General features: G+C 46.9%; 1 protein-coding gene across 2 annotated transcripts in view; it reads right to left on the bottom strand.

Annotated features, from left to right (window-relative positions):
* Nucleotides 1-26,421, bottom strand: part of SLC9A2 (solute carrier family 9 member A2) — a 128,187-nt gene that overhangs the window by 12,977 nt on the left and 88,789 nt on the right. For both annotated transcript variants that reach the window (XM_036355480.1, XM_036355481.1), the window contains exons 4-8: nucleotides 21,282-21,499; nucleotides 20,643-20,845; nucleotides 13,297-13,386; nucleotides 12,725-12,795; nucleotides 4,817-4,978 (exon numbers count right to left, since the gene is read on the bottom strand). In XM_036355480.1, the coding sequence (XP_036211373.1) occupies nucleotides 4,817-4,978; nucleotides 12,725-12,795; nucleotides 13,297-13,386; nucleotides 20,643-20,845; nucleotides 21,282-21,499 (744 nt within the window). The remainder of the gene's footprint in view (nucleotides 1-4,816; nucleotides 4,979-12,724; nucleotides 12,796-13,296; nucleotides 13,387-20,642; nucleotides 20,846-21,281; nucleotides 21,500-26,421) is intronic.

The raw sequence follows: 26,421 nt of genomic DNA, 5'->3' as shown, positions 1-26,421 counted from the left end.
GTTATTGCCTCCTTTGCTTAAAGGGTTTTTAAAGAAGCATCTTTTCAGATTGAGATGTTGTCAGGTAGCTGTCCAACTTTCTAGTTAATTAACATAATTTTAAAGTTGAAATGAAAAAATTAGGTCAATAAATAACAATCTTTTTGGTGTCTGATTTTCTTTTTTCTTTCTTTTTGTTAATCCTCACCCGACAATATTTTTTCCATCAATTTCTAGAGAGAGAGGAAAGGAGGGGCAGAGACACAGAGAAAGAAACATTGATGTGAGAGAGACACATCGACTGGTTGCCTCCTGCTCAGCCCTGACCAGCACTGGGGAATGAGCCTGCAACAAAGGTACATGCCTTTGACCAGAATCGAACCCGGGACCCTTCAGGCCTTGGGCTGGCGCTCTAACCATGGAGAAACTGGCTAGGGATGGTGTCTGATTTTCCTGTACGATGTTCCCACCAAGTTTTAAATAACATATGTTTGCATAAGTGTAGTGACAAGAGCACAACTACCTCCCTTGTTTACACTTAAAACACCCACCACAGTTCCGAATTTGTGTATTTTACTTGTGGTTCTGTCAGGTTTTGGTTCATATATTTGAGGCTGTTATATTTGTGTGCTAATTTAGACTTTTATGCCTTCTTATAGATTTGAAACTTTGTCATTATAAAATGTATTTCTTTATTTATAGCAATATTTTTGCATAATGTTTACATTTTATGGTAATGTGATTACACAAACTTTCTTTTGTTTAGTGCTTTAATGGTATAACTTTTTCCAACCTTTTATTTCTAGCTATCCTCTAACTTTACATATAAGTAGTATCTTTTATAAACAACATCTAGTGAATTGTATATTTTTATCCATTCTAATCATCTCTCCCTTTTAAATGAAGTTCATATTTAATGTAATTTGTGTTTAAGACTATTTTCTTACTATTTGCATTCTGTTTGTCCTATATGTTCTATGATTGTTTATTCTAGTTTGTTGCCCTTTTAGAATTTATTTTATTTTGTTATTTTATTTCTCTTCTATTTTGGCTTGTTACCTTCTTTAACTATTTTTTTAGTGGTTATCTGATATTATAATATTAATTATTGATTTATTAAAATCCAAAATACATTTTTATTTTTACCACTTACTGAACAATGCAGGGATCAATAATACCATTTACCTCCCTCTCAATTTATAAGCTATTATTGTTGTTAGTTTTAAGTCTGTATAGATTTAAAACCCCACAGACATTATTATTTTATGCAATTAATACTCCTTTAATTTTACAGATATTTTCCATTCCCATTGTTTTAATTCCTCTCTTCATCTGCAAGCTTTTCTATGAAACCCTTTATCATTGACTTCAATGTGATGATTTTCATCTGAAAATGTTTTTAACCTACTTTTTTTGAAGGGTGTTATAGCACGATATGAAACTCTAGGTTATAAGTTACTTTCTTTCAAAAATTTTAAGATAATGATGGTTTCCACTGTGTTTGTTGAAAAATAATTGTCAGTTTTTTTCTTTTTCTCTGAGCATGTTTAAATTTTCTCTTCGTGCTTTTGATCTTTAGCAGTTTTTACTGTCATATACCTGCATTTGGTTTTCTTCATATCTAATCTGCTTGGGGTTTGTCACATTTTATGTCTTTTATCTGTTTGGGGAAATTATTAGTCATTTTGTCTTAAAATATTGCTTTTACCAATTTTTCTCTCACTTCCTTTTGGAACTTTTGAAAGTTCTTCCATATGTGTTTCTTACTTTCTTTTCCACATTTTTCATCCTTTTTTTTCCACTTTGTGCTTCATTCTGGTTTTCTTTTCTCCTATCTCCCAATTTACCAATTATCTCTTCAGCTGTATCTAACCTGTGTTTACACCTACAAAATGAGATCTTAAATTTAGTTGCTTTATTTTAAGCTAAAATATTCCCCTAAGATGTTTTTATTCATGTAATCTCCATGACAACGCCAAAAATATAAATGGCATTTTCTTTTTTAGGCTTATTATATTTTATTTTAAAGCCCATGCTTTTAAAATATATTTTTATTTATATCAGAGAGGAAGGGAGAGGGAGAGATAGAAACATCAATGATGAGAATCATGGATTGGCTGCCTCCTTGGGATCGAGCCTGCAACTTGGGCATGAGGCCTTGACCGGAATCAAACCCAGGACCCTTTAGTCTGCAGGCAGATGCTCTATCCACTGAGCCAAACCAGCCAGGGCTAAAGTCCATGTTTGATAACTCAACTATCTGAATCCCCTTTTTACCTGTTACTATTCTGTTTTTATCTTTTTCTCAATGTTTTCAGTCACATTTCCTTGTCTACTCATTTTCTTTTGATTGGCTGCTAAACATTGAATATGAAAACTCATAGAGGCAGTTTAAGGCTTTTCGTGCTCTTATTTTTTCCGAAGAAGAGTTACATTTCCTTCCCTAAAGCAACTGGGAGAGGGGGAACATCAGGCTCAAGTGACAAACAGCCGTGGGTTAAGATGACCCTGGACTGGACTTCTTTGATTGGAGGTTAAGGTGCAGGCTGTGAGGTTAACACCTACAGCGGGATACCCAAGCTCCTCCCCCTTGTGGGCCCTGAATTCCGGTCTTATCTCTATGACCCATCCGTCTGTCAAAACCTCTGTTCTAACCTTTTGGACTCAGACACCTTCTCTGTGGCCCAGGAGGAAAATAGCGCCTACTGCCGGCTCCATCTTCTTGGGTCACTTTTCTTGTGACTAGGCTGAAAACGTTCCCCCATGCTGGTACTTCCCCGCTTAAAAGCAGACTTTAAGAATATATTTTGTCCTCTTTTTCTAGTTATTCGCAGAAGCTGGTCTGGTCTGTAGCACTCAGTCCATTATGATTAGAAATGGATTCCTTATTATCTCCCCTCTGCTTCTCCTCTCTAGGTAAAACACGTGGGAGAGGTGGAGTGGTGCATGCGGCACTCATTCAGCCAATCTGCAGCGGCCATTCATTCTGCTGCCGAGTTCCCTAGTCCTAGACACTTGCCTTTCCTTACTACCAACCGCAAAATGAACTGTGAACAGAGAACAGAGAGTAGAACTGAGAATTCTCTCTTCTGTGCTCACAGAGACAATGGCTCTCCCTTGAGAAGCTGGCTAATTGAATCATCCTTTGTTTCAGCTACAAATGGAATGGTGCCTAAGAAAGATCTTGAAATTGTAAAGCTAGAGGAACACTTAAGATCAGTGTAGCTCCGTTTTCTACTTGGAAAGCTCAATCTCAGGGCAATAAATGGACCAACGTAAGGGCACACAGCATTCTCTGCTGAGAAGTCAGTCATTCCGCTCAGTTCACTACTGTTTATGACACAGCATGATGCCGTGACCTCCAAGCCATCCTGGTCACTGCTGCTTTTCATTCTGGCTGCATAAACTCCCATAATTTTCATAGGAGACTTGGAGTCCTAGTAAAATCATGGTTTATGCGGTTGGGTGTGATTTGAAGCTTCCTCTCTCATGTAAATGCTCCCACTGTTAGAATTTTAATTAGGTGACATTTAGTTTAAATGAGCTTCAAGCTCATCAGTGCAAAAAGAAAGCAGTAGAGCTGTCCTTCGGTTCTGCTATAATTTTGCTGTAAGACGTTGGGTTTTATATGTAAATCACTTCACAATTCTGAGTATTCATTTCCTCTGTTTTACTTTTTTAAAATATATTTTTATTGATTTCAGAGAGGAAGGGAAAGGGAGAGAGAGATAGAAACATCAATGATGAGAGAGAATCATTGATTGGCTGCCTCCTGCACAACCTACACTGGGGATCAAGCCAGTAATCTGGGCATGTGCCCTGACCGGGAATCGAACCCTAATCTCCTGGTTCCTAGGTTGACGCTCAACCACTGAGCCATGCCAGCTGGGCTCTTCTGTTTTAAAATTAAGGAGACACACTAGGTCAGTGGATCTCAGTCCCGCTTAAATTAGAAACATCCGAAGGGCTTATAAAGCCACCTGTCCCTGGTCCTTGGCCCCAGAGATCCTGACCCTGTTGGTCTGGGTGGGCCCAGTAGCTCTGGGAGTTCCTGCTCCCAACTTGTTTCTAACAGGTGCCTGGATTGAGAAACACTGCAGCAGAAATCACCAAACTAATGTCCTTTCTGGCCTTAAATTATGACACTGTGCTATCTCCAAGGAAATCTTCTATATATATAAAAGCCTAAGCGACCGGCCCGCTGGCTGACCGGCCAGTAGCTATGACACACACTGACCACCAGGGGGCAGATGCTCAATGTAGGAGCTGCTCAGCTGGGGTGACTTGGCAGCTATGGTTCTCGGGTGACGCACCTGGAACCAGAGAGGAGGGAGCCCGATTCCGGGGTGCCAAGAACCGACCTCTCGCAATCCAGGACCCCTTGGGGGATGTCAGAGAGCCGGTTTCAGCCCGACCCCTGCAGGCCAGTGTGCACCAGGCCTTTAGTAGCTAAATAACTTCCTGCAAATAGAACACACTTTAAAGTACTCCACTGCAGAATGCCTGCTGAAGAGACTCTATCTTACTTTGCAAAGCACTGAATTCCCAGAGCAAATATGAGAAAGGCACAGCCACCCTACACATGACGAGGCATCTTCTGAATAGTCGATTTTAAAGTAACAGACCGTGATGAAACGTGACATGACCTGACGTAATACAGCATAAGATACACATCTCTACACTTTCACTTTTAAGCAGAATCGCATTCTTCTGAGAGATCTGAATGTACCTCTAGGACACAGGGTGAATTTGTTATTATTACTGGCTTCACAAACCCTACAACTAACTGCAACGACACACTCAGAGATGCCAGCTTTTATCTGTGAGCGGAGCTTACTTCAGAGACGCAAAGGAAGGCCCCGCGCTCCTCAGCCCGGTCTCCGCCATCTCGATGGCGTGCTTGATCTCCAGCTTTTTATACAAGGACACGATGCTCGACTTGGGCTGGTTTTCCCGAATCAAGAGCTTCCGCAGGTATTTGTCATCAAACTTTTTAAACCTGGAAATAAAGAAAATCAAAGCTTTGATTAACTAATGCTACCTACATCAAGCATGTCAAACTTGTGGGCCACATCCGCATGCAGCCCACAATGAATATTTTTGCAGCCCAGCCAATATAATGGTATGTAAGAAACGTTTTAATAAAAATTTTGTAACTTAATTTTTACAATAATTAAGCATAATTATTAATAACGAACTACAATGTTCGCTAATGACTGATTACTATCATCGTGTTGCATTCATTTCCCTTATGCACAGGTGCACCATTTCTCTCTACTAACACTAGTGGCGAATACTTCAGCAGCCAATGGCCATGTCATTAGTCTGGTACTGACTGGTTTGGTGTGCACAACAGGAAATATTTCGCTTTTGGAGAAAAGAAAAGTATAATTTAATTATACGTTATAATTATTTTTAAATGTGCATACCTAAATACATATGTACATAAAATATGGATACATGCAAATAAAAAAAATATATAGTACATATCGATACATGAATCTAATGTGTATTTCTACATTTCCTATTTCTCTGCTTCTCTTTTTGGCAAAATTATTCAAAAGTGTTGTTAATATTCTGTGTCTACAATTCCTCTCCTTTAATTTTCTCTTGAAAATTCAGGCTTTTCCCTCCAATACTCCATTCCAACTACTCATTTTGAAGTAACCAGTGATCCCCCCCACAACATAAATCCAATGACCAATTATTCAGTTCTCAGCTTTTCTGACCTCTCCTGTTTAAAACAGTGTCTTCTGGGAAACACTGCTCTGGGTCCCTGCCTACCTCTTCCTCAACCACTTTTTAAAATTCCTTTTCTTCTTCCGTCCTCTTCAGCAGGAGGGCCCCTGGTTCTGTCTCTGTCCTCTTCTCTTCCTCCACGCACTCTCCTGGTGAACTGGCCCAGTCGCGTGGATTTTAATACATCTCTATGCCAGTGACTCTCAAATTTGTATCTACAGCTCCAGCCTCTCTCCCAAACCCAGAAATAAATATTCAGCGGCCTAATCAACATCTCCACATGGCTATCGAGTAGACATCTCAAACTCCTTGTGCTCAAGCTGGGCTCGTCTCCCCCTGTAACCCTCCCATTTCTGTTAATGGGAACGCCACCAGGTCAGAACCCTGATGTTATCTTTGATTCTTCTCCATTCCTCATGTTCCATGTTATGACTGAACTAGAGGCCTGGTGCACAAAAATTTGTGCACGTGGGGGGCGTCCCTCAACCAGGCCTATGCCCTCTTGCAGTCTGGGACCCCTCGGAGGATGTCCACCTGCTGGCTTAACCCCGCTCCCTGGGGGATCGGGCCCAAGCTGGCAGTCAGATATCCCTCTGGCAGCCCGGCAGCCCTCGGGGGATGTCCACTTACCGGCAGGGAGCAGACCTAAGCTGCAGTCGGACATCCTTAGCGCTGCTGAGGAGGTGGGAGAGGCTCCCACCACCACCACTGTGCTGGCAGCCATCAGCCTGGCTTGTGGTTGAGCAGAGCTCCCCCTGTGGGAGCGCACTGACCACCAGGGGACAGCTCCTGCATTGAGCATCTGCCCGCTGGTGGTCAGTGTGTGTCATCATGACCAGTCATTCCCAGTCGTTCTGCTGTTAGGGTCAATTTGCATATTACCCTTTTATTATATAGGATAGAGGCCTGGTGCATGGATGGAGGCCGGCTGGTTTGCCCTGAATGGTGTCCCAGATCAGGGTGGGGGTCCCACTGGGGTGCCTGGCCAGCCTGAGGGGCTGATGGCTGTTTTCAGGCTGGCCACATCCCCTTTAGGGTTGGGGGTTCCCACTGGGGTCCTTGTTGGTGTCCTTGTTGGTGTCCTTGTTGGTGTCCTTCCTGGTGTCCTTGTTGGTGTCCTTGTTGGTGTCCTTCCTGGTGTCCTTCCTGGTGTCCTTCCTGGTGTCCTTGCTGGTGTCCTTCCTGGTGTCCTTCCTGGTGTCCCTCCTGGTGTCCTTGCTGGTGTCCTTGCTGGTGTCCTTGCTGGTGTCCTTGCTGGTGTCCTTCCTGGTGTCCTTGTTGGTGTCCTTCCTGGTGTCCTTCCTGGTGTCCTTGCTGGTGTCCTTCCTGGTGTCCTTTCTGGTGTCCTTGTTGGTGTCCTTCCTGGTGTCCTTGTTGGTGTCCTTCCTGGTGTCCTTGTTGGTGTCCTTCCTGGTGTCCTTGCTGGTGTCCTTGCTGGTGTCCTTCCTGGTGTCCCTCCTGGTGTCCTTGCTGGTGTCCTTGCTGGTGTCCTTCCTGGTATCCTTGCTGGTGTCCTTCCTGGTGTCCTTGCTGGTGTCCTTGCTGGTGTCCTTCCTGGTGTCCCTCCTGGTGTCCTTGCTGGTGTCCTTGCTGGTGTCCTTCCTGGTGTCCTTGCTGGTGTCCTTGCTGGTGTCCTTTCTGGTGTCCTTGCTGGTGTCCTTGTTGGTGTCCTTCCTGGTGTCCCTCCTGGTGTCCTTGTTGGTGTCCTTCCTGGTGTCCTTCCTGGTGTCCTCCCTGGTGTCCTCGTTGGTGTCCTTCCTGGTGTCCTTGTTGGTGTCCTTCCTGGTGTCCTTGTTGGTGTCCTTCCTGGTGTCCTTCCTGGTGTCCTTGCTGGTGTCCTTGCTGGTGTCCTTCCTGGTGTCCTTGCTGGTGTCCTTGCTGGTGTCCTTCCTGGTGTCCTTGTTGGTGTCCTTGTTGATGTCCTTCCTGGTGTCCTTGCTGGTGTCCTTCCTGGTGTCCTTGTTGGTGTCCTTGTTGATGTCCTTCCTGGTGTCCTTGCTGGTGTCCTTCCTGGTGTCCTTGCTGGTGTCCTTCCTGGTGTCCTTGTTGGTGTCCTTCCTGGTGTTCTTGTTGGTGTCCTTCTTGGTGTCCTTTCTGGTGTCCTTGCTGGTGTCCTTCCTGGTGTCCTTCCTGGTGTCCCTCCTGGTGTCCTTGCTGGTGTCCTTGCTGGTGTCCTTCCTGGTGTCCTTGTTGGTGTCCTTCCTGGTGTCCTCCCTGGTGTCCTTGTTGGTGTCCTTCCTGGTGTCCGTCCTGGTGTCCTCCCTGGTGTCCTTGTTGGTGTCCTTCCTGGTGTCCTTGTTGGTGTCCTTCCTGGTGTCCTTGCTGGTGTCCTTGTTGGTGTCCTTCCTGGTGTCCTTGCTGGTGTCCTTGCTGGTGTCCTTCCTGGTGTCCTTGCTGGTGTCCTTCCTGGTGTCCCTCCTGGTGTCCTTGCTGGTGTCCTTCCTGGTGTCCTTCCTGGTGTCCTTGCTGGTATCCTTCCTGGTGTCCTTCCTGGTGTCCTTGCTGGTGGCCTTCATTGTGTCCCTGTTTTCCTGGACGCTCTCCAGCTGCGCTCCCACCTATGGCTTCTCTACTGACTCTTCCTCCTCCTGAGAACCCTCCTCCTACAGACATGTCACCCTTTCTCCACCAAACTTCCTATTCTGTTTCCGGATACATTTTCCTCCACAGAAGCTACTTTCTAACATGCTATGAATCTAGTATTTGTGGAGCTGTTTCCTTGCACGAGAGTGGCCTCCGTGGGTGAGGTGGGGGTTGTTTCTGGGTATTGCCAGCTCACAGCTCAGTGCCTCACACTTGTAAGCTTGGACGCAAGAAGGAATCCTGCGGCCCCAGTTCCCCCCTATATGCACATCCTCTGCCATATTGCTTGGCCATGTCCTTCCACCCTGGCCTAAGTGACCCACCTGGCCCGCTTCCTGCCACTCAGCTCAGTGGGTCAGTGGGCTAGCAGCAGGCATGGCGATGGAAGCAGAGGCTTGCCTTTCTACCCTGCCTCCTGTGCCTGCACAATTACCGTGAGGAGGATGCGAGTGGAGTAACCATCAGTCCCGTGACAAAGGGCAATGCCACTTGGAGAAGCATGAAGCCAGCACAGGTACAGAAGAGGCCGCAGGGCCAGCGGACGCCACACAACCCTCTGGAGCAGGGGCATGACATTTAGACCGCCCGCCCTGCCCAGAGCAGCTGCCTCCCCCCACCCCCCACCCCACCTCCTGACTCAGGCGCTTTAATAATAAGTGACTATTGTTTTGAGCACTTGACTATTGGGTTGGTTTGTTATGTAACATTATTATGTCAATATGTAAACAAAACCACATGCAGTAAATATTTGTTGAGAAAGGAAGAAATTTATGACAGCGATTACCATGAGCCCAAGGAGTTCTATAGGCACACCTGTGCTTTGAAAAAAACAGAAAACAACGCTAACCACATTCTGGGCTTGGAACACTGAGGGCTGTGAATCATGAAAGAGTCATCCTTAGAAGTTTTGCTGGTGACTGGCCACGGCACTAGCTGCTGGGCCCGACTTTAGTCTAAGTTTGAGCAGGACTCTTGGCAGCAACACCTCTTTTCAAAATTTCTTTTATTATTATTATTGTTTTAGCTTTTCCCAAGAGACAAACAAAATGAAGAGTAAACATTAAGGACAATGACATCTGATGTTTTTGGGTAGGAGCTGTGCACTTTCTTTTTTAAAAAGATGTTTTCATTGACGTTAGAGAGAGAGGAAGGGAGAGGGAGAGACACATGGAAGCCGATGAGAGAGAAACATCCACATCAATTGGCTGCCTCCTGCACACCCCTGCGGGGACCAGCGAGCCCGGTTGTGAACCAGCGACCTCTTGGTGCACTGAGCACACTGGCCGGGCAGAGCTGCGCACTTTCTTTCTTCTGCTTTATTTCCACACCTTTCATTTCTCTGCCAAGCTGCACATGGGAAGTCTCTTTCTCCATCATTAGATTCCTTCTGCCAAGTTTGAGAACCCCCCTTACTGCATTGCCCTGTCACGTCTTTCTCCAAGGACCCACTGCCTCCGGAATTCTCTGCAGAACACTAGAAAGCAACAGCATGAGGGTTCCAGGGGGAAGGGAAGGGTACCCAGCACACCTAAAACAATCACTTCTCTTCATGTCATCGTTCGTAACATCAATAATTAGTACATACCAGAGGTAGGACCTGAGAGAACTAAAGCTGAAATGGCTTGTCAGTACCGCATCCCTCCATACCCACTTCTCAGCATAAACAGCGCACTTGACAATCCAGAAAATTACTTAAAACTAAAGGCCCGATGCACAAAATTCATGCAAGGTGCTCGGCCCTTGTAGCCGCGGCAGCTTGCCTGGGCCCTTGCAGCCCCGGCTTCGTCTGGAAGGTTGTTCGGCTGTCCAGTCTAATTAGCATATTATACTTTTATTATTATAGATTTAACTGTAAAACATTGTGCATGAAATGCTTAAAGGAAATGCTTAAATAATTAAATGAAGTATGCACATGGCAGAGAGCAAGTCAGGCATGTAACAATATTGCCTTTCAGAGACACGAATCAGTTGTCTCTGACAAATTTAGTATTTACAGTTCAATTAGCCTGCAACTTGCAGTGTTTGGCTGGAACAGGCTCATGCCCAGAGATTAAGTGCCTTTCCCTGCAAGACAGGACACAGCCAGCCTTTCCCCGATCCTCCTTCCACCTGCGTCCCAGGCAAATCCACACACCACAGGGGCCACCTCTTCCTTCTTCTAACTCTGCCCGGAACCCATCTCTAACACATCTATTTTTAAAAAAATGTATGTATCAATTTTTTTTGAGAAAGAGATGGGGGCGGGGGGGAAGAGAGAGAGAGAGAGAAACATTGGTTTGTTGTTCCACTTACTTGTGCGTTCATTGGTTGATTCTTGTCTGTGCCCTGATCAGGGATCAAACCTGCAACCTTGGTGTTATCAGGACGAGGCTCTAACCAACTGAGCTACTTGGTCAGGACACTCATATTTTTCCTCATTTGGGGCAGTGGAGTGATATAAATCTTTAGCCCAATCTTTACTTTTGAAAAGGAACAAACTGTTCTACTCACTTGTCACCTGTGACCAGGCAGGGCTAGCAGGGTGATGGGGCAGGGAGAAGAGTGCTGGCGAAAGGGAGAAGCAGGGGGACAGCATGGCTGTGGGGTCAGTGGGGAGGAGAGGCAGGGCCATCTGCGTCGAGCCGCTCCCAGGGATTGTAACGCAGGGCCGTAGTCCCAGGCAGACGGCCAGGTGCTCTGGCCTACCTCCCGCCTCCAAGAACAGTGAACACTGCCCAAGGTAAATGGTCACTGTTGCCAGATTTTTACAATGGAGATATTAGTTTGTGTTGTTTTATTACTTTATGTCCATATGCGACAAATAAATATTTTCCTTTAGTGATGAAGTATGGCTGGGTCCAAGGAGCCATTCTACATTGGTAAACAGTATGGTCAGGGTTATAAAGGTGGTTCTAGCATTTGAAATCTTCACAACTCATTTTATGACTTAGTGACATCACACACACACACACATACACACACACACACACACACACACTCTCACACTCACCCCTCTATTTGCTTTATGACTTTTTTGTTGCCTTTATTATACTGCAAACATTTAAAGGCCTGAGTCTGTCGTTTACACTTCTCAGGTAGTGCGCCATCATAGAAGCACTTAAAAATGCCCTATATTACATTACATAAATTGGTAGGCTGGCCAACGTCCTGTAATCAGCTGGGGTGGGCTCTGTTAGGAAAGACAAGGCAGGAGGGCAAGAGGACCCACCAGCCTCAGCTTAGAACCTGCCCGTCTTCAGGGACCAGCTGACACGCCACCTCCTTCCTAAGTCTGTTCTCGCCAGCGGTTCTGACTGGCTAGGCTGCCTTTTCCACTTCAACCCTAAGATCCTTGAAGAGAGTCACCGAATCTTATTTATCCAGCACAGAGCATTTAAAAGTAAAAACCCCACAGATAGACAGATGATACATAGATGATAGATGATAGACAGATGAGAGATAGATGATAGATAGATGACAGATCATAGATAGATGACAGATCATAGGTAGATGATAGATAGATGACAGATGATAGATAGATGATAGACAGATGACAGATCATAGATAGATGATAGATGATAGATGATAGACAGATGATACATAGATGATAGATGATGTATAGATGATGGATAGATGATAGATAATAGATGATAGATGATAGATCATAGATCATAGATAGATGATAAAAGTGATAGATGATAGATAATAAATAGATGACAGACAGATGATAGATGATAGATGATAGACAAGTGATAGATGATAGACAGATGATAGATGCATTTATATAAGTGCACATAATCTTTTAGCTAAGTGTAGCTTTAAAAAATACTTGTTATTTCTGTTAGTCTATTTATGTCCTCAGATGCTCTCAAGATATTTGGCAGAACAAATAGTAATGGGAGCCCCAGTTTTTACCAAATAGACTGCATTCAGTGTCACCTGCAGTGAGAAGTGTCCCATGACTGGGCCTGGCTGCGAAGGACCAGGCCTGTGATGTAACTGGAAGGACTGTGTGGAAATGTGTGTGTCCCTGTTAGGAGGAGGCCAGTACATATTCTTTGTCTCTTCACGATCCTTCTTCCCAAGGTCAGCCTGGACGTCATGCATAAGAGCTAATGCTGGAGCAGACATTTTGGTCTATGAAGCAACTTTGAAATGGAAGTTGTTAGTGGCATCAACTAGACAGAGGGCCCTGGGACTGTGAGGAACCTGTGAGCAGAACTCAGCGAGGAGACCTACACTGCCTGCCTCTGGCTGTTTATACCAGAGAGAAACACACTCTGTCTTGTTAAAGCCGCTGCTGCTTCAGGTCTGTTACAGCCCAGCTCTGTCCTAAAGGACACCCTCTGGCAACACAGGGAACGTTACTGAAAAACGACTCCCATCAGTGAGTGCCCAGAGCCATCGGGAGCCACCTCATCAGGTGAGGGCTCCGCCTCCTTACTTGTCTCTCCAAAAATTGTGGCCCCAGTGTCCACAGACGTCTTCAATCCCAGTCTTCACATGGTCAAAAAACTAGAAAGAAGAAAGCAGCTCATTGATTAATCTTAACTAAAAGCACTAATTTCTATTCTATTCATATCATGCCTACACTTCAAATACTAGTAGCTTTTGCTTTTTTTTTTTTTTACTGAAAGCAATGAAACAAGAATCAATCTTCTAACATTGATGAGATGTTTGTCACACGGATATTAAGCAATTCTGAGATTATTTTTTTCATCTTTAAATGTTTATTCATAATTTTAGAAAATATGAAATATGATAATTTTCTAGTGGAAACATTTTCAGGTTGAAGGAGGTGATGAGGGCCCCTCACTGGGGAGCTCACCAGGCTGAGCTGGAGAAGCCACCCCGAGGCTTCGCTCATTCCGCACCCCAACTCCTGCCTTTCTCGGCCCTCCCTCTTCTTTACCTCCCTCCATCCCTCGTCTCCAGGCACCGAGCCCCTGGCACCACACTGTGTGCCAGAACCCACGTCCTCCTTCTCACCTGGTCCATTAGCCCCCCGGAACCTACCCGGCTGTGGATCTCCTCACTCACGGCCTGCTGCTTCTTATTGGCCTTTTTAACATCAAGAAACTCCACTAGTGGCCGAATGGTTATTCCCTGCATGTAAAGAGAGAAAGTGAATTTTCTTATAAAATAAAATTAAAAATTCAATGATAACTTTTATTTTCCTCAGGTCCCATAACCAGCAAAGATATCCTGCTCCCAAGATGCAACCCGGTGTGTGGACATTGTGTGGTCTCTTCCTCCTCAGCAGCTGGCGTCTTTCCCGAGGGCATGTGCTAGAAACAGGATGAACAAGACGCAAGAAACTGAAAATGCAATTCTAAGAAAAGAAAGAAATTCTAAGAAAGAATAAAGTATTATCCAAGTTACAGGAATCACCTGCTTGTATTATCCATAGAAAGCTTTTCAATGATTTTTACATTCATTGGTTTATTAAAACAATTTTAATTGAGCATCTATTTTATACATGTCAGGAGCTTGGTCATTTAAGACACAAACAGGAATAGTTAAGGACCTCAGCTGAGGACTATAGTGTGCTGGGGAGAAAAATATACCCCAAACAGCTATGAGCAGGCAGAGATGAGCGAGGCACAGGGCGCGGGCCAGGCGGGCGTGGTCCGCGGGAGCACTGAGGGGAGCCTTCAGACACGCTGGGCGGAGGAGCGCGGCTGGCCGCCAGGAGGGCACGGAGGGCTGGGCATGTTTCACCCCAGCGTGGGAAATGAGAACAGCGTGTCTGGCAAGCAGGGAACAGAAAGGAATGTCCTTAACATGCTAAAATACCTGCCCAAAACCTCAGGGAACAGCGGACTTGATAATGAAACATGAAAAGCATTTCCATCACCACCAGGAACCGACAGGGAACTCGCTCTGTGCTGGGCCGGCTCCACTTGTCCGAGTCAATCAAGGGGGAGAGAGATTTGGGAAAAACAAGGTGATTGCTGCTCAGGGATCGCTTTATTTTGGTCCTAAAATATCTAAGACGATTATTTCTCATTTAAAAGTACCAAGAAAGTTTCATGAAGTGTCTCTACATAAAATCACATACACAAATCCATCCCTTACACCGATTTAAAAAGGAATCAATAAACACCTATACAATAGCAATGAAAACTATACTTATGTCTGTATCTACATGTAGAGAGAGAGAACACATATAATAGTATGCACCAGAGTACAAATAACACATTAGATATAGAGTAGTGTACTGTCTAGACACTAAATACACATGTATGTATACTTTAATATTCTCTTCATATATATTACAAAATGCATAGAACCTTTATAAAACCAACTATAAAATTTAATTAAAAGATATTAAAATGATTTGAGTTTTAAAATGATATACAGTTCCTAGATGGGATTACTGAACAATATTATGACAATGATTTTATTTCAACATCCATGCAATACAACCCCAACAACATTCCAAAGGATTTGTAGCAGACATGAGAGAGCAAGCTGAGAGGCTGGGAGAGCAAATGTAACCAGAAAAATTTAGAAAAAGAATAACAAGGACTTTCAGATGTCAAACAAACTAGCAGGAATGTAACTAAAATTAGGTGATACTATCCCTAAAATAGGCCAGGTGAGGGGCAGTGAGAAGGGGGCTCAGTGAAGTTCCCTAAGTCTCTTGCTTCGTAGGTGAAGGCTCCACTACTTGGCATGAAGAAGACGTATATAGGAGGGGTTACTGGGGGTTGGGGGCAGTGGATATGTTGAGATATGTTCCCTGCTGTACATTTGATTTCCATCTCATATTTCCACACATCTTTAAATCTTTAAGAATGCTTTTAATAAAACAAATTCTCTCTCTCTCTCTCTCTCTCTCTCTCTCTCTCTCTCTCTCACACACACACACACACACACGCGCGTGCACGTGCGCATTTTAAAAAATGAGGCCATTCATTTTATCCCATCAATCCAGCTTTGGGCATTTTTCAGCTTAACTTTAACTGTCTGAAGTGTGAACTGATTTGACCAAATTTGGTATGACACACCTTTCGTTGTATCTGTGTCACTTTCAAAGTGTGCTGCTTTGAAATAACATAGGCGGTAATAGCAGTTGTCTAATCGATACACACTCTGTCATTTATAACTTACGTAAATGAAAAGAGGTGCAAACATGTGTTTGACAGAGATGGATTTCACTGAATCCAGAGTCCATGAAGCCACTAGTTTAATAACTCCAGGGAAAACATCGACAAAATCACTGCAATTTTTAAAACTATGTAATGTGCTCTAAGGATATAATCTGTCGTTTTACCTGCTTTTTTTCTGTCACTATTCATTTAGTAAATAGTGGGTCCATAGTAGTTGTAAATATAGCACATAAAAATAAAGATGGGACAAGGGCCTGCCCCAGTCCTGTGCCAATTCCACTCTGGGAGAATAATCGAGAAATAACTGCACTGTCACAAATAAGACACAACTGACCAACTACAGGAAGCAGGCATGGCCTGGTTTCCCGATCCACTGAAGTTTCTAAACTACAACATGCTATATAATAAAAGTGTAGTATGCAAATTGTCCCCTCAATTGGGAATTCATCCAGGAGTTTGACCAGGGGCAGGGCTGGCTGGGGGGAGGGAAGCAGTACCTGGTGGCAGCCACTTGGGATCCTATCAGTGCACAAATTTCATGCACTGGGCCTCTAGTGCCTTATAATTAGTTTCTATTTAATAACAAGTACTGATTGTAGGCAAGGGCTGCTGACACTGCGCCCTTCAGTGGTCACTCCTCTCTCTGGATTATCTGCAGAGTCATGTCATGCCCCATGGGAGAGATTTCACAAGTTCTGTCTTCCTCTCCTCTTCCTTCCTTCCTTGCTTCCCTCCTTCCTCCCTCCCTCCCTTCCTCCCTCCCTTCTTCCTTCCCTCCTTCCTTCCTCCCTCCCTCTATCCCCCTCCTTCCCTCCCTACCTCAATCCTTCTTTCCTTCCTTCCTTACTTGGTTCCCTTCTCCTTCCCTACCTCCCTCCCTTCCCTCCTTTCTTCCCTCCTTCCTTCATCTCCCTCCCTCCCTCTTTCCTTCCTTGTTTCCCTCCTTCCTTCCTCCCTCCTTCCCTCCCTCCCTCCCACAATCTTTCTTCCTCCCTCCCTTCCTTCCTTCCTTCCTCCCTTCCTTCCTTCCTTCCTTCCTTGGTTCCCTTCCCCCTCCCTCCTTCCTTCCTTGTTTCTCTCCTTCCTCCCTCCCTCCTTCCCTCAATCTTCCTCCCTCCCTCCCTCCCTCCCTCCCTCCCTCCCTCCCTCCCTCCCTCCCTCCCTCCTTCCCTTCCTTCCTTCCTTCCTTTCTCAATCCTTATGCTTTGGAACTAGGGTACTTGGCACCTCTGAGTGTCGTATGAATTTATTTCCTTAAGTTAGATGTTATATTACAGGAGCCTAGGTCTTTGGTTGGGAGAGACAGAGGGGGAAAAAAAGAACACCTTTGAGAAGGCGCATTGGAAAATTTCTAATTTAGGTCACCTGGGGAGCAACCCAATACGGACTAGAAAGATAGTTCACTCCCTTAAAAACAATCATCAAACAAACACACCACCTCAGGCTTCCATCAAACCACTGCAAAACATAGCTGCAAAGCTCAAGTACAAGTTTCAGCCATTCATTCGGCTTTGGCTCAACAGACGCGCCACCTGAGAGAGGGATCTGTGAGGGCTGCTGGGCAGCAGGCACAGAGGAACTGGTTTCCGCGGCCCCTCTCTGCTCCCGCGGCCCCCCTCTGCTCCCGGGGTCACCCCCTCTGCTCCCGCGGCCCCCCCTCTGCTCCCGCGGCCCCCCCCTGCTCCCGCGGCCCCCCCTCTGCTCCCGCGGCCCCCTCTCTGCTCCCGCGGCCCCCCCTCTGCTCCCGCGGCCCCCCCCCCTGCTCCCGCGGCCCCCCCCCTGCTCCCGCGGGCCCCCCTCTGTTCCCGCGGCCTCCCCCCCTGCTCCCGCGGCCCTCCCCTCTGCTCCCGCGGCCACCCCTCTGCTCCCGCGGGCCCCCCTCTGTTCCCGTGGCCCCCCCTCTGCTTGCGCGGCCCCCCTCTCTGCTCTCAGTGCCGTAAAACCTACTGCTCATAAAATACCGGTAATGAGTGTCCTTTTTGGTGTGTTCTTTTGGAAGAAACTGATTTCTTTGAATTAATTTTTTTAAAGGAAGGAACTGCCTTATATTTCTTTGCTGATTTAGCAGGCAATTTTGGGAAAAACTTAAAGAAACTATGTTGTTAAAAAAATATATCACTAGCCCAGCCAGTGTGGCTCAGTGGATGAGCATCGGCCTATGAACCAGGAGGTCATGGTTTGATTCCCGTCAGGGCACATGCCTGGCTTGTGGGCTCCATCCCCAGTGTGGGGCGTGCAGGAGGCAGCTGATCAGTGATTCTCTTATCATTGATGTTTCTCTCTCTAATTTAGGTCACCTGGGGAGCAACCTGATAAGGCCTAGAAAGATAGCTCACTCTCTTAAATCCATCAAAGAGCATTTAAATAGATGTCTCTCAGTGTGACTGCTACACACACTTCACAGACCGCGAGCCCCCTGGGCACAGTGTTTACCCGGCACGCGCAGTCTCACGCCACCCCCCCCCCCCCACCCGCTCGAGCCCCTGGGAAGGCCTCTGCTCAGCCTTCCTCCAGGCCTTGGCACTGCACAGTGACAGCTGCATGCGGCCTCCCCCCTGTGCCCGCCCCTTCACTGCCACTGCTGCTAGGACTCCTGTCTCTAAATTCAGACGCAGAAACCCCCTTCGGTACATGCTCCCCTGTGTTACTCCCAAGCTCCTCTCCCAGACTCCACGGAGCTGCGGTGTCTCCTGCCTCCTGCTTCCGGCTCGCCTCCCTCCAACCCTCCCCTTCATGCTCTGACAGTGCTCTGTGAAGCAGGGCACTCCCCGCCCCCCTCCTGGCCCGCCTGGCCTGGCCCCCACAGGGCACCCCACCTGGCCTGGTCCCCACAGGGCCCCCCACCTGGCCTGGCCCCAAAGCTGTAGCCAGGGTGGCTTGAACCCTCTCTTTCCTGTCCACGCCCCTCACCTGACTTCAGGACGCCTCCTCTGCTTTCTTCAACGTTACTGTTCACCTTTCCAGTCTCCTGGGCCAGCTCTTCAGCGTTTGCTTGACCTCTAAAGGTCAGCGCCATCTCTCCTCACTCTGCACTGGGCCAGACTCAGGCTCTCAAAACCGCCTCCGCGCTGGTGCGTCTCAAGTGTGCCTCTCCCCTAAGTTCTAGAGTCTAGACACATCGCACAGCCGCCAGGGCAGCCTCCATGACCCCAAGAGGCGAATGTGCAGGCTCAGCATGGCAACCTTGTCTCCCCGGCCCCCCTCCGCCCCCCACACTGCCTGCAGGAAGTGAATGTCCCTCTGAATGCCCCTTCTTCCCTCACTTGTTCAGTCAGAACCCCTGGTGCTATGTCTGCTGTTCTCTCTCTCACATCCTAAACGATGCACCTACATTTTTCATCTTAAAACATTCTGATCATCTTGCTCATTTTGTTGTAGAACAAGAATAAAATTTTCTGAATTCCATGGAACTCTACCAGTAATGGCATGGGAGTGAAAGGTAGGAATGTGCCATTATTACACTGCACAGCAATATGGAAAACATATGGCCATTTATTTACCAAACCCAGGCTTATTTGAAGGCTCACGCTCTGTAAGAGAGTGCCGGCACCTCAGTGCTGAGAGGCTGTGAGCAGGGGTGTCGGGCTGTCCGGGAGGCTCCCTGCTGTCCCGAGTGCCCACACCCCTGCAGAGGGTGCCGCAGGGCAAGGCTGACTGCTGTCACCAGGCCGTGTCAAGGTTGCACTTGCAACAAGCTAAGTTGAGAGATGAGGTAATGCTACCCTCGGACAAAGAGTGTCAGAACTCAGCTCAGTCCTGCCCCTGTCCCTCTGCCCCTGCACATGCAGGCACTCCCCACCGGCCCTTGTGTCACCCACGGCAACTTCAGTGTAGAGAACTGACTCAAACCAACATGAAGGATTTAACCCTGAGTAAGAAAGTCCTTTGTCTCTGACCTGGGAGTCAGGTGTCTTCTGCAAGCATCCATGAAAATGTAACAGTAACCTGGTAACCTGCTAGTCAGATAAAATCCAGACACTTCACCACTCCGGCCAACACTGCAGAGCAGATACAACACTGTGGTCCATGGAGGCCACAGAGACCGCTGCCCCTTGAATTCCAGCCAGCCCTGCTACCTGATGGGCTTCCAGACAACCAATGAATGGGTTTCCAGAATTCTGAGGACCCGCTACACGATTATAGGGATTAATTAAATAACAACTTTGTGCTCTAATCATTTTTCCTTTCCAAGAAAAGATGTTAAGTTTTTCTTCCTTTTATGACCATTTTACTTCGTTATAATTAAACACAGCAAATCATCCAGTCACATCATCCGGCCAGTCCCTGCATCAGCTGCTGTGCTCAGATTTCCTCTCTGCTGCCTGGGAGGAGGGACCTTATCCAGATCCCAGAGCAAGTAAGCGGAGGCTCGCAGGGGCAGGGGCAGGGGCAGGGAGGAGCCGGCCAGACCGCCCACCCACAGCCACTCCCACGGCTCAGCTTTCTACACTGGACCCCACCTGTGCCTGATCTTGAGCATAAGTTGAAAACAAGAGAGACAGCTTATATTTTATGTAACATTACTGAAGTTATTTGTAATTTCATAATATTTTAAAATCCTCACCCAAGGAGTGAGGCTATTTTTTCCATTGTTTTTAGAGAGAGTGGGAGGGAAGGGGGAGGCAGGCGGAGCGGGGAGAGAAACATCCATGTGATAGGGCTTCCACGCACCTTTATGGAGCTGCCCCTGTAGAAGGGCTCATTATGTGGGAGATAGGCCTCTGGGATCCATCTCCAGCAGAGTCAGCTTTTCATGGAAATGGTTACTGAGTTCCCAGGGCAAACGGGATGAGGGAGGAGGGGAAAGGGTGTACGCACAAAGAGCTCTGTATGTGACCAGCAGCACATTTCCTAGGAAGATCCGCTGCCACAACTAGACAAAGGGAGGTGGAGGCAACTAGAAAAGGCCTCAGCCCATTTTTTAAAATAACCACTAGAAGATAATAAGACCTAGGTGACCTAGGGAGAAAACTGTTAACCCCATAGTACTCAGCCAGTGAGGGACCGGGGGAGGGACTCTCGCACATTGGGGATAAATTGCCTGTGATTGCTGCTCCGTGCGTGCCTGTTCAACCGGGCACCCGCTCTTGCAAGACCACACTAAAAGCCTCGTTTCGCCAAATTCTGTCTCTGAGACCGTTGATTGAATTCGGACAGGTGAGCATTTCTCACAATTATGATCGTCTAACGATAGGTTTCCTCCCGGTGAAGGTAGAGACTTTGCTGGGAGAAAAATACTCTACTCACCAGAATGAAGACAGTGAAGAATATGACGACGATTGCAGCCGTAATGAAGAGCTTTTTCCGGGGAAACACAGCGGCGGGAAGGAGAAACACCAGCGCAAAGCAGATGGCCCCTCGGAGCCCTCCATAGGCAATGATGAACTGGTCCTTAAAGGTCAGGGGAATTGTCCGGAACCAGTTAATGGCCTGAGTCAGGACAAAGACACCTGAGAAGGAGAACAACCAAAACACCGGCCTGTGTGAGCCAGGGGTGTAAATTCAAAGACTCGTTTTCTGAGCTTCTGTGGCAGGGAAAGGACTTCAGCATAGGCCCCAAGGAATCTGGCCCCTTCCTCTCCTTATACGACTAGGCTCTTGGTGAAAGCTCATGGGTTAAAATGTGGACTCAGATGAGTCAAGAAAGGTTAACTTGACTTATAACAAAGGCATGAAGATGCTCGAGGAAGAAAAGAACAGAAGAGGGAGAGGGAGAAGAGAAGAAAGAGGAAAAGAATGAGGATGAAAGGAAAAAGAGGAGGAAGAGAGGGAGATGGGGAGCATGAAGAAAGGAAGGAAGATGAGCAGCAGCAGCAGGGAGGGGCGAGAAGAAGTCCCGCTCTTTTGTGAGCCGATGGCTGTTCTCTGGGGCAACGTGCTCCTCACCCAGGGCTCTCCAGACCAGGCAGAAGGCCAGCGTGAAGCTGACGAAGGCCCAGTTCCACTCGTGGTTCTTCCCCACGGTGGACACGCCCATGAAGATGAAGATCAGGGTCTCGCTGACACTGCTCAACATCTTCATGAAGTACTTGATGGTCGTGTAGGATTTCTGAGATACATTTTCTTCCACATACTTGTTCATAGTCATTGCACAAGTGGTGATTCTGCAAGGACAGATACAGCTGCCATTAGTGATCCTAATCAGAATATGAGTTGGCACTTGAGAGCTCAACATGCGCACCCTTCTGCCCACGACCACAACATCATCAACTGATTTCCGTAATTGGACGTGGTTTGCATCCTCGGGACCCTGCTTTCTCTCGAGGTCTCTCGGTACCCAGTCTGAACTCCTCAACTTCACCCAGCTTTGTCCCTGCCACTCGTTTTCTCCAGATCCACATGATCGAAGGTCTGTGGACCTCGGCCCATCAGCTATCCTGTCAGCATCATGAAGAAAACAAGTCCTAAGAACTGCAAACCCCATCATCTTTCTAGACCAGTGATGGTGAACCTTTTGAGCTCGGCGTGTCAGCATTTTGAAAAACCCTAACTCTGGTTAACTCTGGTGCCGTGTCACATATAGAAATTTTTTGGTATTTGCAACCATAGTAAGACAAAGATTTATATTTTTGATATTTATTTTATATATTTAATTGCCATTTAACAAAGAAAAATCAACCAAAAAAAAATGAGTTCGCATGTCACCTCTGACACGCGTGTCATAGGGTCGCCATCACTGTTCTATACAATCAGTTCCACCTTCTCTTTCCTCTGGTGTGTGAAATGCTGCTACTGCCTACGATCCTCACCTTGAAATTGTATTGAACTCTCTCCCCGCCACGCCTCCTCGGCGCCCCACCACTCAGCACCCCCATCCTCACCATGCAATTGGTCACCAGTTGTTTTCTATCCCTCATCCTGAGTCTCTCTCTCTCTCTCTTTCTCTGATTCTTTAGTTTTGGGTCTCATTTCTACCTATCTATTATATCCACTACTGGGAAATTTTAAGTGTGCTACTAGGCTCTGAGACTTCATAAAGGAAAGAAACTCTTAGCATTTCCAAACCCGGGACTCACGGTGTCTATTGCCTACAGCCCCTTGCACGCCTGGTGGAGGAAGGGCTCTGGGTCAGCTCCCAAGCTGGGCGCCTGCAGCTCTTCACACGCTGTTCTTCTTCGGGGACAGCTCCCCGCGCACCTCCTGCCTCTCTGCACCCCGCACTGCCACCTGCCCGCGCTGTCTGCCCCCGCCCCCCCCCCCCCCCCCCCCCCAGCGCCCTGCCCTGGGCTGCCTTCCGCCGCACAGCGCACAAGGTCCTCTCGGCCTGGAATGAAGCACTTGGCAGCCCCATTGCCACTGAGAGGGGGACATTTCCTATGAGCTGAAAGGAGCTTATACTGAGCCAGTTGCCATAAAAGTGCCCAAAGGCCGCACCACCTGAGGGCGCTGTCGACTGAAACAGGACAGAACCCCAGTGAGTTCCCTTCCCGGAGCCATGCCATGCTGGCCACGAGCTAGGAAGCTTCTTACATTCCCACAACTTTAGAGTTAGAACAACCCCAATTGGCCCGCACGCCCAGCACTGCAGGGGTCCTCCCGCCCAGGCAGGACCCGGGGTTTTAGGGAGACCTGCCTGAGTGCAAGGACAGGCAGGAGGATGCGAACCCCAGGCCTCTGAGTCAAGACCCAAACAGGTAACCACAAACCTCTTCTTGCATAAAAGACACTTGTACTTATTTCTGTGCCCAATGAAAACAAAATAAATGCCCACCAAGCAAGGACCATGCACTCAGCCCCAGTGTCACTGCCCCCAACGAGCAGGGAATCTAGCTTTATATACAGAGAAACACAGAATTCATGTGGTCGCCAGAAGGAAGAGTGTCTTATTAAACAGGCCAGTAAACCTGGGCACCATAAACATATGGCAAAGCCTGTGAGCAGCTGCGGGCTCAGATAATAATCGTTAATGTTTACTGCACCTCCGCTCCATCGGTGCCAGGCGCTGGGCAAACACTGCGTGCACCGTGCTGTTCCGGCTCCTAATGCCCCCGAGGCGGGTTCTGCTATCACTCATTTCGCAGATGAGCGAGCAAAGGCAGACGAGGCCCACTGCTCCCGACGACCCGGCTGACCACCACGGGGCCGGGGTTGCCACCAGGAAGGCTGGCTCAGAACATAACCCTTGCTCTCTCCCCTCCCAGCCCTGGCTCTTCCTCTCTCAGCCACAGTCTGTTTGGATTCGTCTCCTGTGGCTGCCTAGGAAATGACCAAGGACTGAGTGACTTGCGATGACATGTGCATCATCTCACATGTGCAGAGCCCAGAAGTCCAGAATCCCTTTCACTGGACTAAAACCCAGGCTGCGGGGGCGGGGTTCTGTCCGGAGGCTCTGGGAGAGTCTGTCCCTGGCCTGCTGTCTGGAGGCGGCTCACAGTCCTTGGCTTGTGGTTGTGCCACTGGGCTCTGCCTTCCTGTCCTTTCCTCCTCTCACCAGCACCCACCTGGGTAACCTCGCGTCACCTCTGAGCTCAAGATGCCCAAGTGCTCACACGGGCGAAGTCCCTCCGCCCAGGGAGGTAGAGCACTCGCAGGGCTGGGAGGAGCATCTGTGGGAGCCCGGGCTCAGCTGCCCGCATGGCTGGCGCTCACCTCCCCGTGGCGGTGGCCACGCCCAGGGCATGCCCCCAGAGAGTGTGGCCAGAGCTGGTCGCTTGTTCTTGGTGACAGGAATGGGCAGGAGCTCTGCCCCACTGACTCACAGGAAACATAGGACCTCCACAGCCTGCAGCCATGGGCAGGAGTGGGAGGCGGCCTCCCTTGGAGTGAGCCTGCAGGGGCCCTCGCCAGCCCCGCCCAAACAGAAGCCGCTGGTTAACTACAGTCAACTACACCCTCCTCTGTCATATTTGGGTTAATTTTTCTTTAATCAGAATTTTAAAAGCATGATTTACTCAATACAAAATAATGAGGGAAAAAGCCAGAATCAATTAAGAAGCTGAATCATGACATGTTTTATAGGAGAGACGCATACCCAGCAACACAAACTACTGAGCCTTTCTGAAGTGTGGCCACCTTGAAAATTTGTAACATAAATGATTATCCTGGCCATATTACATCTTGAAATTCTCTAATCCTATGCACATGAGGCTTCAAATGATTTTATTATAAAGCATGTAAGCTTAGAGGCAAAAATGAAGAAAAATAAATGCCCAAACACCCACTACCCAACTTTTACAAATCACTTTCACTTAAATAAAATTTAAATTCTTTATTGTCTAAGACTTATTATGTAAGTCTCCTTCCCCCGTCATTGTCCCCTCCTTGCCGTTCCCACCCCCAGCACATACCCTCTCCCCCCTCCTGTCTGTGTCCATTGGTTATGCTGATATGCATGCAAGACCTTTGGTTGATCTCTTACCCCTTCCCTCTTAGGTTGGACAGTCTGTGCGATACTTCTATGTCTCTGGCTCTATTTTTATTCATCAATTTATGTTGTTCATTATATTCCACATATGAGTGAGATCATGTGATATTTATCTTTCTCCGACTGGCTTATTTCACTTAGCATAATGCTCTCCAGGTCCATCCATGCTGTTGCAAATGGTAAGAGTTCCTTCTTTTTTACAGCAGGGTAGTATTCCATTGTGTAGATGTACCAAGGTTTTCTAATCCACTCATCTGCTGATGGGCACTGAGGCTGTTTCCAAATCTTAGCTATGGTGAATTGTGCCGCTGTGAACATAGGGGTGCATATATGCTTTCAGATTGGAGTTTCTGTTTTCTTGGGATATATTCCGAGAAGTGGGATTACTGGGTCAAATGGGAGTTCCATTTTTAATTTTTTGAGGAAACACCATACTGTTCTCCACAGTGGCTGCACCAGTCTGCATTCCCACCAGCAGTGCACGAGGGTTCCTTTTTCTCTGCATCCTCGCCAGCAGTTGTCGTTCATTGATTTGTTGATGATAGCCATTCTGACAGGTGTGAGATGGTACCTCATTGTCATTTTTATTTGCATCTCTTGGATGATTAGTGACTTTGAGCATGTTTTCATATGTCTTTTGGCCTTCTGTATGTCCTGTTTCGAAAAGTATCTAGTTAGGTCCTTTGCCAATTATTTGATTGGATTGTTTATCTTCTTCCTTTTGTTAAGTTGTATGAGTTCCCTGTGAATTTTGGAGATTAAACCCTTATCGGTGATAACATTGGCAAATATGTTCTCCCATGCAGTGGGCTTTCTTGTTGTTTTGTTGATGGTTTCTTTTGCTGTGCAGAAGCTTTTTACTTTAATGTAGTCCCATTTGTTTATTTTCTCCTTAGTTTCCATTGCCCGAAGAGCTGTATTGCTAAAAATATTGCTATGACATATGGTGTAAGTTCTGGTCTAGTTTCATTTATTTTGCATGTATCTGTCCAATTTTCCCAACACCATTTATTGAAAAGACTGTCTTGACTCCATTGTATGCTCTTGCCTCCTTTGTCAAATATTAATTGAGCATAATGGCTTGGGCCAATTTCTGGGTTCTCTGGTTCCATTGGTCTATATGCCTGTTCTTATGCCAGTACCAGGCAGTTTTGAGAACAGTGGCTTTGTAATATAGCTTGATATCTGGTATTGTGATCCCTCCAACTTTGTTCTTCTTTCTCAGGATTTCTGTGGCTATTTGGGGTCTTTTTTTTATTCCATATGAATTTTTGGAGAGTTTGTCCCAGATCTGTGAAATATGCTGTTGATATATTTATTATTTATTTACTTATTTATTGTTAATCCTCACCTGAGGATTTTTTTCCCATTGATTTTTTTTATATTAAATCTTTATTGTTCATATTATTACAGTTGTTCCTCTTTTCCCCCCCATAGCTCCCCTCCACTCGGTTCCCACCCCACCCTCTGCCCTTACCCCCCACCCACTGTCCTCATCCATAGGTGTACAATTTTTATCCAGTCTCTTCCTGCACCCCCACACCCCGTTCCCCCCAAGAATTTTCAGTCCACTCCCTTTCTATGCCCCTGATTCTATTATATTCACCAGTTTATTCTGTTCATCAGATTTTTTATTCACTTGATTTTTAGATTCACTTGTTG

This window comes from Myotis myotis, unplaced genomic scaffold, assembly GCF_014108235.1.
Source record: "Myotis myotis isolate mMyoMyo1 unplaced genomic scaffold, mMyoMyo1.p scaffold_m19_p_22, whole genome shotgun sequence".
Classification (NCBI taxonomy): Eukaryota; Metazoa; Chordata; class Mammalia; order Chiroptera; family Vespertilionidae; genus Myotis; species Myotis myotis.
Note: the sequence above shows the minus strand (reverse complement) of the source record. Positions and strands in the feature narration are given on the sequence as shown.